The 16,888-nt window shown below is 45.2% G+C and overlaps 3 protein-coding genes across 4 annotated transcripts; 1 reads left to right on the plus strand and 2 right to left on the minus strand.

Moving 5' to 3' along the window:
- Nucleotides 1-222: 222 nt before the first annotated feature.
- LOC125767361 (splicing factor 3A subunit 2) lies at nucleotides 223-1,292 on the minus strand. Its single transcript, XM_049433855.1, has 2 exons — nucleotides 1,172-1,292; nucleotides 223-1,106 (listed from the first exon to the last, which is right to left on the minus strand). The coding sequence occupies exon 2, from the start codon at nucleotides 1,100-1,102 to the stop codon at nucleotides 332-334; it is 771 nt and encodes a 256-aa protein (XP_049289812.1). The 5' UTR covers nucleotides 1,103-1,106; nucleotides 1,172-1,292; the 3' UTR covers nucleotides 223-331.
- A 489-nt stretch (nucleotides 1,293-1,781) lies between these two features.
- On the plus strand, nucleotides 1,782-15,484 carry LOC125767311 (phosphatidylinositol 4-phosphate 3-kinase C2 domain-containing subunit beta). Of its 2 annotated transcripts, XM_049433761.1 has the most exons (11): nucleotides 1,782-1,893; nucleotides 3,272-3,820; nucleotides 3,891-4,762; nucleotides 6,608-7,129; nucleotides 7,201-7,389; nucleotides 7,459-10,147; nucleotides 10,284-10,676; nucleotides 10,745-10,945; nucleotides 14,158-14,354; nucleotides 14,441-14,685; nucleotides 14,764-15,484. In XM_049433761.1, exons 2-11 carry the CDS (start codon nucleotides 3,372-3,374, stop codon nucleotides 14,941-14,943), a joined length of 5,937 nt encoding a protein of 1,978 aa, XP_049289718.1. In that variant the 5' UTR covers nucleotides 1,782-1,893; nucleotides 3,272-3,371; the 3' UTR covers nucleotides 14,944-15,484. The 2 variants fall into 2 exon arrangements, with proteins under 2 accessions (XP_049289718.1, XP_049289719.1); XM_049433762.1 differs by lacking the exons at nucleotides 1,782-1,893; nucleotides 3,272-3,820; nucleotides 3,891-4,762 and adding an exon at nucleotides 4,790-6,452.
- On the minus strand, nucleotides 11,248-13,367 carry LOC125767331 (mucin-2-like). The gene is made up of 3 exons (XM_049433808.1): nucleotides 13,136-13,367; nucleotides 12,932-13,046; nucleotides 11,248-12,867 (listed from the first exon to the last, which is right to left on the minus strand). Exons 1-3 carry the CDS (start codon nucleotides 13,220-13,222, stop codon nucleotides 11,312-11,314), a joined length of 1,758 nt encoding a protein of 585 aa, XP_049289765.1. The 5' UTR covers nucleotides 13,223-13,367; the 3' UTR covers nucleotides 11,248-11,311.
- Nucleotides 15,485-16,888: the final 1,404 nt, after the last annotated feature.

Here is a 16,888-nt window from a genome sequence, read left to right on the forward strand (position 1 = left end):
TGCTCTCTTGGTGTTTCCTCTTTTTTATTACAGGAGAGCATCTCTTAAAAGAGGAAACAGTGATCGTCATTTGATTTTGCCGACTAATAAAAATGTTAAAAAAATCATCGACTCCAAGCATCCAACGGAGGAAGTCACATCGCTGTGTGTGAACAACAGTTTACCTTACATCCGACTTACTGAGTTCTATTTCACGTGTCCATTAAAAATTCTGAACTTAGGTTATTCAGTCATCACTGTAACATACGACCATTTTATTACTGTAAATTATGATTATGATTATACATTAGTACAATATCCATATGCTGACGAAAATCAAACTGCACTCGATTTACATATGTGGCGGTGCCGGAACAGGCACGACACCCATTGGCGGTGGCGGAACCGGATTAAACATCGGACGACCGGGATGTGGCATACGGTGCACGTTCGGTGGCGGTGGTGGAATTATCTTCGGTTCCAGCTTGAAGGAAAACTGCAGGAAAAACTGTTTCGTGTTTTTGTTCCAGTGGGTCCAGAATTTTCCTTCCGTTTTCTCCACCTCACGGGACGGCACCTTGAACGCGATTGTTTCGTACGGTTCGGCAGCAAACAGCAGATACTGCCACTTACGGTCTGGTGGTTCGATTTTTTGTTCATAAGCGGACATAAACCGATGCCGCGGTACAATACCGTCCGTTATTTCCGGATAGTCGATTTGGAAGAGCAACGACTGTTGACCATTCTCTGGATCGCGCTGCTTCGTCACCCGATAACCGGGACGACCGATCTTGACGAACTTTTTCGGCTCGATGCGTGGTTTTTCCGGTTGTATCACCCACGGTGCTTCCTTCGCTTCTTTCGCGGCACGACGTGCCAGATTGGCCTGATGCTTTTTGCCTTGCGTATGGGACAGATAGCTGCCCTCGTTGTTGTGCAGCGTGAGACAAAGCTTACATTCGTATGATCCGAGATGGTTTTTCATGAAGTAGGGATCCTTGTTCAGATCGATCGTTTCCAGCGCTAGCTGCCGCAATCGTTCACGCCGATCACGGTTGCTCTCGGACCAGGAAGCCATGCCTCCGCCGCCGGTTTTGCCACCGGCACGGTTTTGGAAATCCATGCTACTGTAATATGAAGCAGACGTTGTCTCTAAACCAGCAAAAAAGGTAGTATACAGTTAATTACTTACTAGAAGTTGTATTTATCGGAAAAAACAGTAGAGAAATTTCGTCAACAACCAACCAGCGCGTCCCTTTGAGAAAAATATGTATACATCGATGACAGCGTTGACAGTTTGTGCTGTCACTGCTACTAGCGCCTTGCTATCATTGTGGACACTAGCGGAAGCTCGCGTGAATTCCGAATTTCCCAATTAACTATTTACATCGATCGTTCTTTTTGGCGTTAAATTCAGCAATTCCTCTATAAATGTTTCAACATGAATATTTCTTGACTCACGTTATGCCTCCTTACGTTGCGATATTTATAAATTCTTTACCGAACATGTTTCGGGTATTTTTATCATTTCTTCCTCTGATCACTTTCATCTTGAACAATGCCTTTCCTATACAGCGTTTTATAGGCTATTACTGTAAACAGGCTTAGGTTTCTTTAAATATTGTTAAAAACTAGGTCCCACACAAAAACATGTTTGAAATGAAAATGAAAACAGAAATGAAAAACCGATTTGACAGCTTTCCCACAAATTGCTACTTGGGGGCATAAATTATCATCCCGTCTTGTCACGTACAGTGACCATATCACACGCCACACAGTGCAGTCGTGAAATTCGTGTTTTTGTGTAAATAAAATAGGTGGAGTGTTAAAAAACCGTTCAAAAATGCTGCATTTTGCCATCAAATACGAATTTGGGAAGCTTTAGCGAATAGCGGAATCGCAGTGCAGTGCAAGGTAGATGAAGCGTACTGTGTTCGCCAACTGGGAAACCGTCACCTAAATGGGCGAGGCGTAGTTTTGGTTTTGGTCGGCGACTATAATTCCACGTCGATTTTTCGGTGTGAATTGCAATAAGAAGAGAGAGCGAAAAAAAAACATTGTATAGGTACATCTCTTACCACACACTGCCTCAATTGTACATCCGGCTGCAGGTGCATGTGCCAAACGGAAGGAACACTTTCATCAGCAAGATCCATGTGGGGGTTCTGGGAAATAAAGGCATGGTAACCGTGAGACATATTTTTGGAAAATGTTACATTTTATATGTTGAAATAATTTCTACTTCTTCTAACTGTTTTGAGTCATTTGATTGTTTTCCTCGGGGGATTGTTACCGGCGGCCAGTGGTTTGTCGTATTATTTTTCGGCCAGCGCCTACCTTAGAAGCACGGAAGAAACATACGACAATCCTGCATCGGTTAAGAGAAGCGTGAAGTAAGGGGGAGATAGGAGAAGACCTTCTTGCTAACACCCTGTGGAACGAGCTGGCCTGACCTCTTCCGGTCAAAGGCCGCGTCAGTGGTCTGTTTGTAATTTGTGCATTTTAATTTGCAGCGTATGCTGGGAGGGGAAAAGATAGGAAATACGCCTTGAAGGCGTCCATTTCTTCTTCCTTTTTGTGCCACTTGTACCCCCTCCCCATTGCTTACTTGAATTGTCGTTGAATCGGAACGAAACTGTTTATTCTCTACGTCTCATCATCATGATGCTTGCTGAGATTGTTATGATTATCGGCAATCTAAGAAGCAGTAGAGGAGTAAAGAAGAACACTTGAAGGGTGTGAATCAGAGCGAGAAGCAACTATATTTTGCAGTAAAACGACGGGATAGAAGGACATACTCCCTTCCCGTCGTCCCACAATCATTCCCACGTATTCAATGGCATCGATGTTTAACTATTTTCGTTCAAGAAGCATGAATGACTTTTGCACGGTTCGTTTTGTTTACATCAGTGAGTGAGAAAAAAGAAAAGTAAAGGAATTTCCTTCCGGTGATACATTACGTGCCGACGGAAGAATCGCACACTTGTTGCCGCTGCCGTTGAATGGCTTCTTGGCGTACTTCACTTCAACGGCGATAAGCAAAAGTAGCATAAGAAAAAAAGAAAAAAAAAACACAAGCAAGCAAGATAAACGCTTGGCAATAGCTAATCAGTGTTGTGCTTGCGCTTTTGGCTGTGGTAAAGTCATTTAACAATTTTATTGTTTATTTTTTTGTTCTTAGCCAATTCGTTGCGAAATACTGTGCAGCTACGTAATTTATCGTAATGATTTGTAAGTTTCAATGATTTCTAATATGTTTTATCATTATTATTGCTATCTTTCTTATCGATAGAGCTCACACCACACCACGAGCGTACACAAGCAAAGTATCCATCACAACAACACACTGATACACACACATACATACACACATCTACAAAAAGTTCATCATCATGGCAACGAATCCACATGACCTGGAATTTGAAAAGAAGTACCTGGCGGACATCGAACGTGCCAAGGCACTTAGCCTAGAAACGCACGAGCTGGAGAAGATACGGGCCAAACAGCGGCAAATGACACCGGAGCTGGCCAGGGATCCGAAAGCAGTGTCCCAAACGCTCGAAGAGTATCGGGCGTATCTGCAAAGGCGTGTCGCATGCGGTACTGGCAAAGGTCCAGCGACAACCGGCAACAGCTTGGAACCACCGGCCGGTTCATCCGGTCCGGTACGACGCCACAGTGACTGTCGCAATCCGGACATACAAACGGCACCGCAAACGAAACTGGGCAGCAATGGAAGGGACGAGGCGGATTTAATATCGTTCAATGCCGTACCGAAGCCGCCGGATCCGAAGGAGGAAGCGAGAAACAATCTGAAGGAATTGGTTGAACAGATGCATAGGTATGTCTGAGGACTTTGGCCACATGAATTAATTGATAAAATTATTTTAATTTGATTTGTCGTATTTTAGACTTCAAACACAACCACCGGCACCGAGTGGCCAGTACGCGGAGCAGGGTTTTAAAACGCAACGCAGCCTTAGCATGTCGGCTGCAAGCTATGGGTTCCAGCACGCCGCATATCAACCCGTCGGAATGCAACAGCAATTGCAGCAACCGGTCACACATCTGCAGGGACCGTACAATGCCACCTCGATGCAGCTGGTGCCGTACAATAGTCAAGCGACGAAACCGAAACCTCTCACACCGGAAGAACTACACCGACTGTACAATAGTCCACCTCTGTACGCGGTTGCTACGGCTGGAGGACCCCCAGCAATGGTTGCACCACCGGTTTATCCCGGTACGGTTGCACCCGTTCCTACCCTGTACCCTGGCATGCCAGCGTACGGAACGGTACCGCCGGTAGTTAATTATGGTACCACCCATTCAGCATCACTACCTCAACCGGCACCAGCTGCAACACCGGCACCGGTTTACGGCGTAACACCCGGTACGCCACTGTATCCCTCACTGCAAAACACCGGCCTGAATGGTACATCAGCAGTTACACCATCGGTTTCCAACCCGGAATCGGCACTGGTACACGTGCCTAAGTTAGGCACAACGGGACGATCGTACTCGCAACCGCACAGCGTCATTACGAACGCACTCAAACGCCAATCATCACCGGCAAGGGACGGAACAACGACGGCAACGGGTGGCGTTGTGCTGCGACCGAAAAGTGACCCGTCCGGGCCGGCACAACGTTTGGGTGCCAAGGGCACGGATCTGATCGATCTTGGCTTCGAGGACAATCCACGCGTATCGGTGCTGGAAGCGTTCGATCCGCTGCTGTGTGGCAATCGATCATCTAGCGGCAGCAGTGCAGACGATGATAAAGGTAAAATCGCACACTAAATTGCGATCGTTACGCACAACACGATTTATGCTCTCAAGCCGTATAGGGTGAACATTACACTAAAACCACTTATCGAGAGGGAAGAGAGAGAGAGGTAGAGATGGAGACGACGAGTGAAAGGACAATATTAGGGAACTATAAGTATTAACACAGCACTGCCATTGCTCAATTTTTGTTTTTCACAGCACATATTTGCTTCAGTAGGTAAAAAAAACACAAGAAATCGTGTGCTTCAATGAGAATGTTACGTTTGTTACATGTTAAATTTAATTGTTGGCTATTTTGTTTCGAACTTTATCAAATCCGCTTTAGACTTGATTCGAGTAACGTTAAAGCAAAGCAAAACGTTAATTTTGTTAATTATTAAACAAAAAGCGCGCGCGCCTACACAAACACACACACGCAGCTGAAGTATTCACCAGCACTGAGATAGCTTTAAACAATAGAAAAATCACAATTAGATGCGTTCCTGTGACACAAAATGACAACACGTTCACGGTGTAGGTTGAGACTCTTTCTAGTTGACAAAGTGCACGCTTACACCTCCGCGTACATAGCAATTATCGTTGTTTAGTGCAGCTGCAAAGCTTAAAAGGCGGGAACGAAACAAACGTATGGCGGACGTGCGGCTTATTAGTGCCGGCTTCTGAACCGCTGATAGCTGTTTTTCCCTCCCTTTTTTGTTGTTGTTGTTGCTGCTTCCTCTATCATTTCCTCAAGTGGAGAAAGATTTAATTACGCAAACGCCCGCACTCAGTTGGTATAAGTGGATAAGGCTTTGTGTTTTGTGTTTAGGAGGGTTTAAAATTCGATTCGTTTCCTATTCGAAGCTATACGTATTTTATGTTTAATGATTTCTTTTTCTTTGTCTTGCTAAAAGACACAGCTTCTTTGTGTTGTAGTTAAAGCTGCATTATTGGGCATTTACATTTATATAATATAAAAAAGACAGTAGAGTAGAACATACCCTTGTGTTTGCATTCTAAGCGCGCAATGTCTTTATCGTAGTTTAATCTTATCGGTTAAAGCGGCTTCGGCTTCGGTTTACGCTTTTGTCGCTCGTTTGTTGAGCGTGTATCCCCGGTGGTGCTAGAAATCGGGAAACAAATTTTCTTTTTTTCATACGTAAAAACTTCCATAATATCCATCCAATACAAAAAAGGGGCATCTTTGTGTCCTTTGGAAATGTGTGCCTTTAATACAAAATTCATTCGAAGTGAAGCAGTAGGAAGAAGTGGTAATGTTTCGTTCGTGTGCTTTAACATCAACCTCTAGTTAGGTTTTTAGAAGATAGAAAGACAAAAAGAAAGCGCAATCGAAGTAAACGCAATCGAAAACGCATCAGTCCAGTGTCATTGATAGGCAAGTTGTTGATAGTACTTGAGTTGATAAGTAGAAGTATTCAGGTGTAGTTTTATAGGCGAATCAAACTTAAACATAACCGTCGAACGTAATGTTTTGTGTGCGCACGTGTGTGTAAGGAGAACGTAGAACAAAACCAAAACCCGAATCGTAATAAAGCTAGTGTGCTCTTCCCTCTCAGTAGTAATGCTGGCCGCGTATGTTTTACTGTTCGAATGAAAATGTTGCAAACGAACTCGGTGCAAAATGATGAAAATATTGCGTGTGCGAAGATCGTTCAGTGCTTCCAAGCCTAGTAGAAAGTCAGAAGGTTTGAATTTTGAATCTCGTTTAGGGATTATTTTATTTTGTTTAAAAAAAAAACAAGCTCTGTTTATACTGTTGTATCCTTTTTTTTGCCCCAAACGAACTCTAATGCACGTTCTTCGGTTTTAACAATTTTCCTATTTCCGATTCTCTCAACAGATGACACGGCCTCTACCTACTATGAAGATTATGATCCGTTCGATTACATCTACACTGGCGGTACGCAGTACTCCGATCCGGTCTATGAAGCCGTCGTTAATCGTTCGCTTTCGGATAAAACGGCCACCCCGCTATCGCCACCGGGTTCACTGTACGGTGCGGTTGGTGTACTGCCGCCCGGTACACCGAGCGGTTCCCTGTCGGGCAGTTGTTCGTACGGTTGGGTAACGAGCCCTGTAGAAGCGTTCGCCGCTTCACCAGGAGTGACCGGTGCAGATGGTGAACCGCCACCGCTTCCACCGCGCAACTCAACCGGTGGCTATTGTCACACGATGCTGCGTGGCGTCCCGGCTGGTCAACCGGACGAGCAGTCCAACTACGAGATCATGCAACGGAAGCTAGCGCCCGCTAGTGGCGTCGAGCGACGAACTACGCCGTACAAGCTGTACGAGAATGTGGTGATCGCAAAGAGTTACGATAAGGAATTGATTGCTTTCTATAATATGGTGAAACAGCTGCGAGGTATGTTGCATTGTATTATACAGTTTAAATGATCCCGTTACTAATTTAATGATTGTTATTCTATTTTCCAGCACAATATCGAAACGATGATCAGACGACAAACGTTGGACATATTGTTGCGGCTGAGTTTCAAAGTCGTTACGTGGAGGGTACAAGCATCAAGTTGTTGGTGCATCCTGCTCTCGATTGCTTCGCTGGTGGTGATCATACTAAAGGACAAATTGATGGCTACGGACCACCGATACCATTTACCTGTGATAGTGAGTATCGCCGATTTGTAGCGCTTTTTTTCGTAATGCATTTTGTGACGAATTGCTTTATCGCTTCAGTTACGACGACGGTGGAACATGTGATTGCCCAAGTGTACTGTGCGCTCGAGGGCCAGATCCGCAACACGGTAAGCGATTATGCGCTGAAAGCGATCGGCATACAGGAAATTCTGTGCGTACGCACGCGCCTGAATCAGCTGCAGTGTGTGCACGATAGCATAAAGCTCGAACACGACGTACAGCTTGGTTTTATACCGAAAACCGGACGCACGATGAAAGTGATTGCCCGCACGGCCCAGGACGATATGCGGGAAGCCGAGATGCGGTTGGAGCATCTGCTGCCGAAGGAAACGACGAATGCGATCGGGTACGATGATTTAATGATACTGCTGGAAACGCTCGAGGCGGAAATAGACAAGCTGCAGTCATCGGCAGACGATGGTCCGTCCGGGCGTACCATACTGACGTGTTCCGGTGTGATACAGGCCGTTAAGGCTATTTGCAATCTGCTCGGACCGCTCGATACGCTCGAGATAGCGAAATCGATCGAAGATTTGAAGACTTGCTGTGATCATGGACAGACCGTGTTTAGCTACAGGGACAGCGTGGTAGAGGATCAAACGTACAGCAACGGTAGTTTGGCGATCGTGTCGGAAAGTGGTGATTACGCGGAGGTGAAGCTACGTCCACGTACGGTCGCGGAACAGATCCGTTATCGGTGTAACGAGGTACGCCACGCTATACAGAGCTTGCTCGAGATTTATGCGCAAGCATTTCGGGTGAACTTTAGCGTAAATGTGCCCGAGTACAATGCGAACCCGATCTCGATCTGCAACATTTCGCAGGCGGTAATGGTGAACGTGTCGTGTCTACATCGGCCACCGATACACTGGCGCCACGATGAGTACAATCTTGGCGTGCAAATCTATCACGGTGCACGGTACATCAGTGAACCGTACGTGGTACAGTGTTCGAACGAACTGTCCGGCATTTATCCGCGCTTAACGTTCAACTCGTGGATCATGTTCCGCAATCCGGTGTGTACGTTGCCACGGGAGGCACGCCTGGTGTTGGTACTGTACGGGTGTACCCGGGAACCGGTGGAGGGTGGAAATGATGCAGGATCTTCTAACGGAGCAGGAGCAACTGCTGGAGTGAACGATTCCGGTGGTCCGGAAGGGCGCATGACGAAGATTGAGCTGGGATGGGGTTCGCTGCAGTTTTTCGACTTCGAGCGCAAAATGGTACAGGGTTCTTACCTCCTGCCGATGTGGCCCCCAACGACGGATAAATTCTTTGGACCGGCACCGTCTAAAGGGACGTACCCGATTGGAGGCAGTTATCCAATACTTGGCATCGAGATACCGAGCTACGGTGGTGCGGTGGTATTTCCGGAACCGATACGAAACTTGCCGCCGGTGGTACAGCTGGATTTTGGAAGTCTCGATCGTAACCTACAGCAAGAGCTGATCGATACGGCCGAGCAGGGTTACTCGCCGGATAAGCTAGAAAAGCGCGAAGTGCTCTGGGAGAAGCGTCACTATCTGCATCGATTCCCGCATGCTCTGCCGAAGATATTGCACGCCGCGCACAGCTGGGACTATGCCTGTTTGGCGGATTTGCACGCGCTCATTAAATCCTGGACGGTGTTAAGTCCCGTGCAGGCACTCGAGTTGCTATTACCGCGCTATCCCGACCTGGAAGTTCGTCGGCAGGCAGTGGAATGGATCTCGGCGATGGCGAATGACGAATTCGTTGACTACTTGCCACAGTTGCTGCAGGCGCTCAAGCACGACACGTACGAAGGTTCTCCGCTGGCAATGTTGCTGTTGCGGAAATCGCTCGAATCACCACGGATCGCCCATCATCTGTACTGGTTGCTGCTGCACAGCCTGCCCGGCGAAGCGCCCCAAAACATGATCGATGCCCAGGAGACGGCTTGCGATGAAGTGCTCATGAACCAAGCGCGCTACCACAGGCGCAATCAGCTAATGCTGCGTGCACTCTTGGCGATCTGTGGCGAAAAGCTAACGGGCCGGTTCCTCTCGCAGAACATGATGTGTAAGAGATTGGGTGAGGTTGCGCAGAGTGTTAAACTGGCGAAGGATTCACACCGGCTGCAGGTGTTAAAGCAAGGTCTCGAGTCCGTCAACCAAATGCTGATCGACAGTCCGACCGTACTGCCACTCGAACCGGGTGCGGAAGTGACCGGTGTCGTTGTGCGTAGCTGCAACTACTTCAACTCTAACACGCTGCCGCTGAAGATAAATTTCGCTGGACCGGATAAGGTGATCGTACCGGCCATCTTTAAGGCGGGTGACGATCTGCAACAGGATGCGCTCACCATCCAGATGGTGCGCATCATGGACAAGATGTGGCTAAGGGAAGGGCTCGATCTGAAGATGGTCACGTTCAACTGTGTACCGACGGCGTACAAGCGCGGCATGATTGAGCTGGTGTCCGATTCGGAAACGCTCCGTAAGATACAGGTGGAATGGGGTGTTACCGGGTCGTTCAAGGACAAATCGATTGCGGAGTGGCTTGCGAAGCAAAACCCAAGCCAGCTCGAATATCAGCGTGCGGTCGAGAACTTTACGCGCTCGTGTGCCGGTTACTCGGTGGCCACCTACATTCTCGGCATTTGTGATAGGCATAACGATAACATTATGCTAAAAACGTCCGGCCATCTGTTTCACATCGATTTCGGCAAGTTTCTCGGTGATGCGCAGATGTTTGGTAACTTTAAACGGTACGTAATTCATTGCAGTTGCAGTGAAATTAGTAGACTTAGACGTGGAATCTCTTTTCGAACTTATGGAACATATCAAAAAGCTTTACTAGAATGATTACAAGTACTAAATCTCACATAAATAATACCCTTTCAGTGATCGAACGCCATTCGTGTTAACGTCCGATATGGCGTATGTGATAAACGGTGGTGATCGACCATCGGCAAAGTTTCACCAGTTCGTCGATCTATGCTGTACCGCGTTCAACATTGTTCGGCGCCACAGTGATCTGCTGCTGCATATGTTCGCCTTGATGACTACGTCCGGCATACCGGGCGTAACGGTCGAGGCTGTCAATTACGTGCGCAACGCTTTACTACCGGGCCAATCGAATCCGGAAGCAGCCGCTACGTTTGCGAAGATGATACACATATCGCTCAAGTCGTGGTTCACACAGTTCAACTTCTTCCTGCACAATATCGCACAGATGAAGTTTTCGGCCGAAACGGGTGATGGAGAGTTGTTGAGCTTCATACCACGGGTTTATACGTACGTTCTTAACCTTTCTGTTGTCTTTGTTCACTTGTTTAAACTTGTGTTTGTTTGTTGCATTTCAGAATGGCCCAGGACGGACGGTTAAAGACGGTTTACGTACACGGGTTTCAGAAACGGTACGATCAGGAAAAGTATTACACCTACATTCTACGAGTAGAACGACAACATCAGCCGGATGCAGCCTATCTATTTCGTTCGTACAAGGAATTTTGCGAATTCCACCAGAAGCTTTGCATGCATTTTCCGCTCGCCAAATTGCATAGGTAAGTGCATGGGATTAACTTCAAGCATTCTATTGGTTTTATTTTTTGGGCTTGACACAGTACCAGCAATCTGGAAAAGCATGCCTTTGACATGATATCATAGCATTTGCTGATAATTTGATAAAGAGATTTTAGTTTCGATATGTCAACTTCGGTGACTCATACGCCATGAATCAGTATTTCGATGCCACCCACATTCTATCAACAAGTGCTGTCAGTCACTTTACCAATTTTTTTTAAGCCTTGGTTCAACTCAATGTACCTTGAATGATTTCTTTACAGCAGAATCATTCGACAGTAGATAAGCTTCAAAACATTTATTCGTCATTCTGTTTAGATACACTCGTCACCCCAAACATTTTTTTTCTACGCCGATGTTTCCGATGCGTTTGAGTCACTGGCGCGTGCTCTTGGAGGTGGAATTTGTACTGCAGGTGTATTCCCATTAACGTGTTCCAGCTGTGCGTGTACCCTTTGATTTCGCATACCCCGAAGTGTCCTTGGTTGGGCGATCGGTTCGGGAAGGTTTCGTGGAGATGCTACTGCCTGTGTCATACCCGTTCGCAGCGAGACAGGAGCATTTCGTAGTACATCCGGATCAATTTGCGTTTGTGCGGCTACCGTTTGATTAATACTGGATCGATGCTTTTGCACAAAGTCCCAGTTAAAATCATCGTCAGAATCGGAATCGGGTTCTTTTCCATTCGACATTGCAATCGGAGCTTGAGGGTCCACCGTAGGAATTTCAATTTTCTTTTGCTCTGTTGGTGTGATAGGGGATGGTGTGACCGGTGTATCATTTGTAGCGGTAATTCGTGTCAATCGTGGTGGCGGTGTTGGAATGGTTGGGAGTATTTCGTTGGTAATTTCAACCATACTGGAAGTGGCTTCCATCGGGATTTGTGGAGGTGGTGGAGCACGTTTTTTAAGAATTGATTTCGGCTGTGGAGGAGACTGCGGTGGTGGATCTGGTACGGCAGTTACTTTTAGTATTGGTTTCTGCTGCGGTGGAGGTGACGGTGACGGTGAAGATGAAGTTGAAGGCGACGGTGACGGCGAAGGCGTACGTGTACTAATAGACCGCATTGAATCACGAGTAGGGGAGTTAGAAATCTTCACTCGCTCGAATATCGTATCATCTTCTGTCGACTTCAATGTCATCCGTTCAGGTAGAGGTGATGAAGTTTCAGGTCGTGCCGACATGTTGGAACGCTCTGAACCTGGACTGACAGGTTTGCGTATTGTCACACGTTCGAAGATAGCATTGAAAGAGTCATAGATCGGCTCATCTAACGATTCCTCGGGAGCGAGTGGGACGATGTAATCAGGTTCGGTGCTAACTTCACGTTTCACAGGACTCGGAACAGTCTCGCGTATAGGCAACGAGTTACTTGAGGTCGTTCTCGGAATAGGTGCAATCGGTACTACATGAATAGGCGATGGAGGAGGTGAGGGTGAAATAGCTCGTACATACGGATCACTTAAAACCTCAACCGATTGTGGTGATCGCAGTTCGTGGCTCTCTTCCCCAAAATGTTTGGCACTGCTGGCATCCTCTTGCGTGGAGTCGCTCCCATTTGTTAGGTTCACCATAGATTTTGCCTTGGAAACTCCCTTTCTAGCGGGTGGTTTCGGTGCAGCATAGTTCGGCTCCGGTGGTGTGTCGTAGTCGGCATTAAGCTGCAATCGTTCGACTGGAGGACGTACTATCTTATCACGGCTATCAGACTCAATGACGACATTGCCCATTGAAGGAGGTCTGCTAACGGAAGAGATTCCGGTGGGTACGGGTACCGGCACCTGAGAAGTTCGTGCGGCACGTTGCGCTGTCACCCTTGCGCGCAACGTTGAGGAGGAAGACGAGTACGAGTTGGACGGACTGTTTGTAGACGTGGTTGTTAGGTTGCCGTTCGAACGAATTGCTGATGGGTAAGAGGATGCAATTTGTAGACGTTGGCAATTTGGACATCCTTGACAAATACTTACTGGCACGAGCGATTGCCTGTGGTGGAGGTTCCCAATAAGACGAACGCACTGGCTCAATGTAATCCTCAAAGTGTGTGCTCTGTCTATACACGCCAATTACAGTTCCTGCTGTTGCCTATGTGTTTAAGAAAATAGGAAACTCAGTCACTTGAATTTTAACTAGCGCCGCGTATTTCTATGATCTTTTCGTCTGTATCTGTGTACCTCCTTTCGACGAATATCTCTTTCCGGTGCCGATGGTATCCCGTCGAAGGTGATCCTTCGTCGAAACCATTTCAACTTTAATCCCATAGTAAGGTATCTTGAACGAAATTGCACGACGCGTTTAGCTGCTCAAGTTTTCACCAATATCCGTAGTACCTTCCAAGCGGGATGACACTTTGCGACTGATTATCAGTACAAGTTCGTCGGTCAATTTGCCCAGCCGCCGACTGACTTTTCTTTGCCTGGTGCTTCTTCCCATAGATAATGGTATCGTGGAATGGAATGAAACTCTCCTCCCTACATCACATTTCCGTGCGTTGAGAAAGGTGCGTTGATTTGACGGTCGATCGCATGCCGCCGATATCTTATCATGGAATTGTTTCAATGAAATAACCGACGACGACGACTAGCAATGATGGTCGATATAAATGGTTGTTGAAAAGGTGTAAAATAGAGAATTGGGGTATGAAGGCAAGTTAGTGTGAGTCGTTTAAGGTCAATACATTGGATAAGTTTGTTTAGATTGGAAGAATTTATACCCCGGATCCCTATTTTTGGGGCGAGGGTGGAACTAAAGATTATGCGCATTGTTTAGAACGCACCAAACATGAAGATATACTTCAATAGAAGCTTGACAAAGTCCTATTATGATGTATTCTCGATTAGTTATATCAGTATAGGAAGGTCTTAAGTAGACATTAGCAGATCTTAATTTTACACGATTGTGAAAGACGGAAGAAAAGAGTTTCCTAACACTTACATGGCTAGGAATTATATTAAAGCTAGTTAAATGTTGTAGCAAGTCGTGCTATCTTAATTGAGCGGATTGTTTTTTTTTGCTATTGCCTTATGCCCTTCGCGTGGTTGCTTTGGCGGCGCTTTGATAATAAGTGCCAGCAAATGATGACATCCACACGAAACGTGTTTAGAATGTTTTGTGTGTAGTAGCTTTTTTCTTAGTTTTGATTGCAATGACATTGTATCGCAATGTTCTTACTTCTTTATCTGCGTTCTCGTTTCAGTCTGCCGTCCGGCATTCATGTCGGTCGCTCGAACGTCAAAGTCGTTGCCGAACGTCGTCTTCCAGAGATTCGCCAGTTTCTCATCTCGTTGTTTAACTCGGCAGATGAAATAGCACATTCCGATCTAGTTTACACCTTCTTCCATCCGCTGTTGCGCGACCAACAGGAAGCTGACATCAATTCGGCTAAAGTTAAAGGTATGGATGGCATCGTCTGTTAACCGGTAGCAACAATTTTCACGACAAACGTCCTGTTTTTTTTTTGTTTGTTTTGTTTCCCTTAGGTATACCGGCAGCGATGGAAGACGGTCAACCGCCGCAGGTTGGTGGCAAGATAAAGATTTCAATGCAATACCACCGGGACACACTGATCGTGATGATTCACCATGTGCTCTCGCTGCCAAATACGCCCGGCGGTCAGCCGCCGAACACGTACGTTAAGGTATACCTTAAGCCGGACAGCTCGAAAGCGACCAAGCGCAAAACCAAAGTGGTGCGGAAGAACTGCAATCCTAGCTTTATGGAAACGGTAAGTGAAATTTGTAGCTGAGTTTTGTCAAAAACATTCGCGATTTCCAATAAATATGTTTTTCTTCTCCGCTTCCAGTTGGAATACAGGCTCCCGCTCGAGTTTATCCAGAAGAAGGTGCTACAGGTGACGATCTGGTCGCATGATTCGCTGCAAGAGAATGCATTCCTTGGTGGCGTTGAGCTACCGCTTGCCGAAATAGATTTACGTCGCGAAACTATCCAGTGGTACCAGCTGGGTTACCTTACGCGTGTCTAAGATCGGTCGTCATCTGTGCGTGTCCAATTTGATATACAATTTTTTTGTTTGTTTCTGTCGTATTACTACTGTTGCTGTGCATTTGTTTATTGTAATTGCTCTTATTTAAAAACAAATCGAAAATTTGCTAGTTTGTCACAGTATACTCAAAAGCCCGGAGGGAGAGATAAAGGTCTTAAAACAGGTTGTGAACAGAGATATGAGGTAGCGGAGCAGCGCTGAAGGAAAATGAAATTGTTGATGTGCGCATTAATTATATCCCTGTTACTTGTTAGCTGCTTAATCAAGCGCATACATATTAAAAATTGCAACCAGGATAATCGACTTATAAACAGGATAAATTTGTAGGAGCTAATCGAAAGATTTTCCCGCCTTGCCAACGTGACATGCCTATTTACAGTTGATAGTTTTGTGCAGGAATTGTGTATTTTATGCATTTTTTCTTTCTTCACCAACTGCTTCCGTCACGACCATTTAAGCTTTTAGAGCCATCATACCGATCCAACTAGCCCGGGAGATAAAAAGGATAATATTACGTGCATTCGTGTAGTTGCTTTTCGTTGCTTTCGTAGCTCTAACTTGCGTGTTGTGTTAACAAGAGGATATTTTATTTATTACTGTATACTGTACACATCGAGTGACATTCGGCAAGTAGATGCCAGCGTGTGTGACCTGATGTCGATCGTAATCGGAAGAGATAATTGAGAAGAAAAAAATATATCTATACTAAATCAAAAAAAACTATCTATCATCCATGAAAACATCGCTGAACGGTGCACACTGGCCACTGGCAGTGTCGGTACATGATGTGAAGCACGCGATTGGCGATTGTGCGAAAGAAAAAAGGAAGCGAACGGATGTGCTTATCAGGGTTACACACATCGTTCAGGTGAATATTTGTGCCTATCGTATCTTGATGATCGTGCCGTATTTGATTGCGGAGGGAAAACAAAACCTACCAAACTGAGCAGTGTAACAGTGGGTGCACATTTCGAAGGTGCTGATATAGCATGTCCCCCGAAGCTAGCTATCGGTCGGCTGGGTGGTTTTTCCCTTTTCACATTCCTCGAAACGTTCAGGTGAGTTTATTTAAGATGTTAAATGCTTTATACTTGAAATAATAAAACGTTGTCATACTTTTATACTTGCTAGCTCTGTAGGGCAATTAAATGAATGAACGAAGAAAATAATCATTCAGCAAATCAAGTGCAAATATGAACAGTTTTACGCTTTTAAGGTTTATGTATCATTAATTTTAAAACGATATTGCAAATACAATATAGTAAAGAATAGCTAAAGTTAAATTAATATATCTACTGTTTAAAATGTTATTTCTTTACGTAGCATAAATCAAGCAAAATGGACCATAATTCAAAACTCATGAAAGCTCTAATAATTACGAAAGCTAACTAAAAGCTTAGCATGATACGTCAACCCAGTTCCAACCGCGTGAAGTGTTCATTCAAGCCTCATTCAACGGTCATCGCAATGGTAAAATTATAAATGAATAGCGATTAAATTTTGATGCTTAAATGATTACTATAATGATTGATAGATAGTTTTTATAAAACTCTGCTTTTGTTTATTGCAAAAAATTGAGCAAAATCATGTTAAAAATCTTTCATAAATTTCGTATGCAAGATTTGTTTAGAAGAGTAGAGCATACATGGAAGGCAATGTGATACACTGGAAAGAGCGAGATGGTCGCATTGTGTTCATGAAGTCAGTGGTACTCAATGCATGAGATGAATGGACAGTTATTATATGAAATTGATTAACCATATGTTGCCATTAGCTCAAACAATAATTTACTTGAAAATTTAAAAAAATTGTTTTACAATAATGACTATTTAGAGGTCTTTAATTTGTTCACTGCATATTTGTTGCAGCAAATTTTAAATATATTAACATATTATAGACATAATTAGGACATTTATTATTAATT

Source organism: Anopheles funestus, chromosome 3RL, assembly GCF_943734845.2.
Source record: "Anopheles funestus chromosome 3RL, idAnoFuneDA-416_04, whole genome shotgun sequence".
NCBI classification, from domain to species: Eukaryota; Metazoa; Arthropoda; class Insecta; order Diptera; family Culicidae; genus Anopheles; species Anopheles funestus.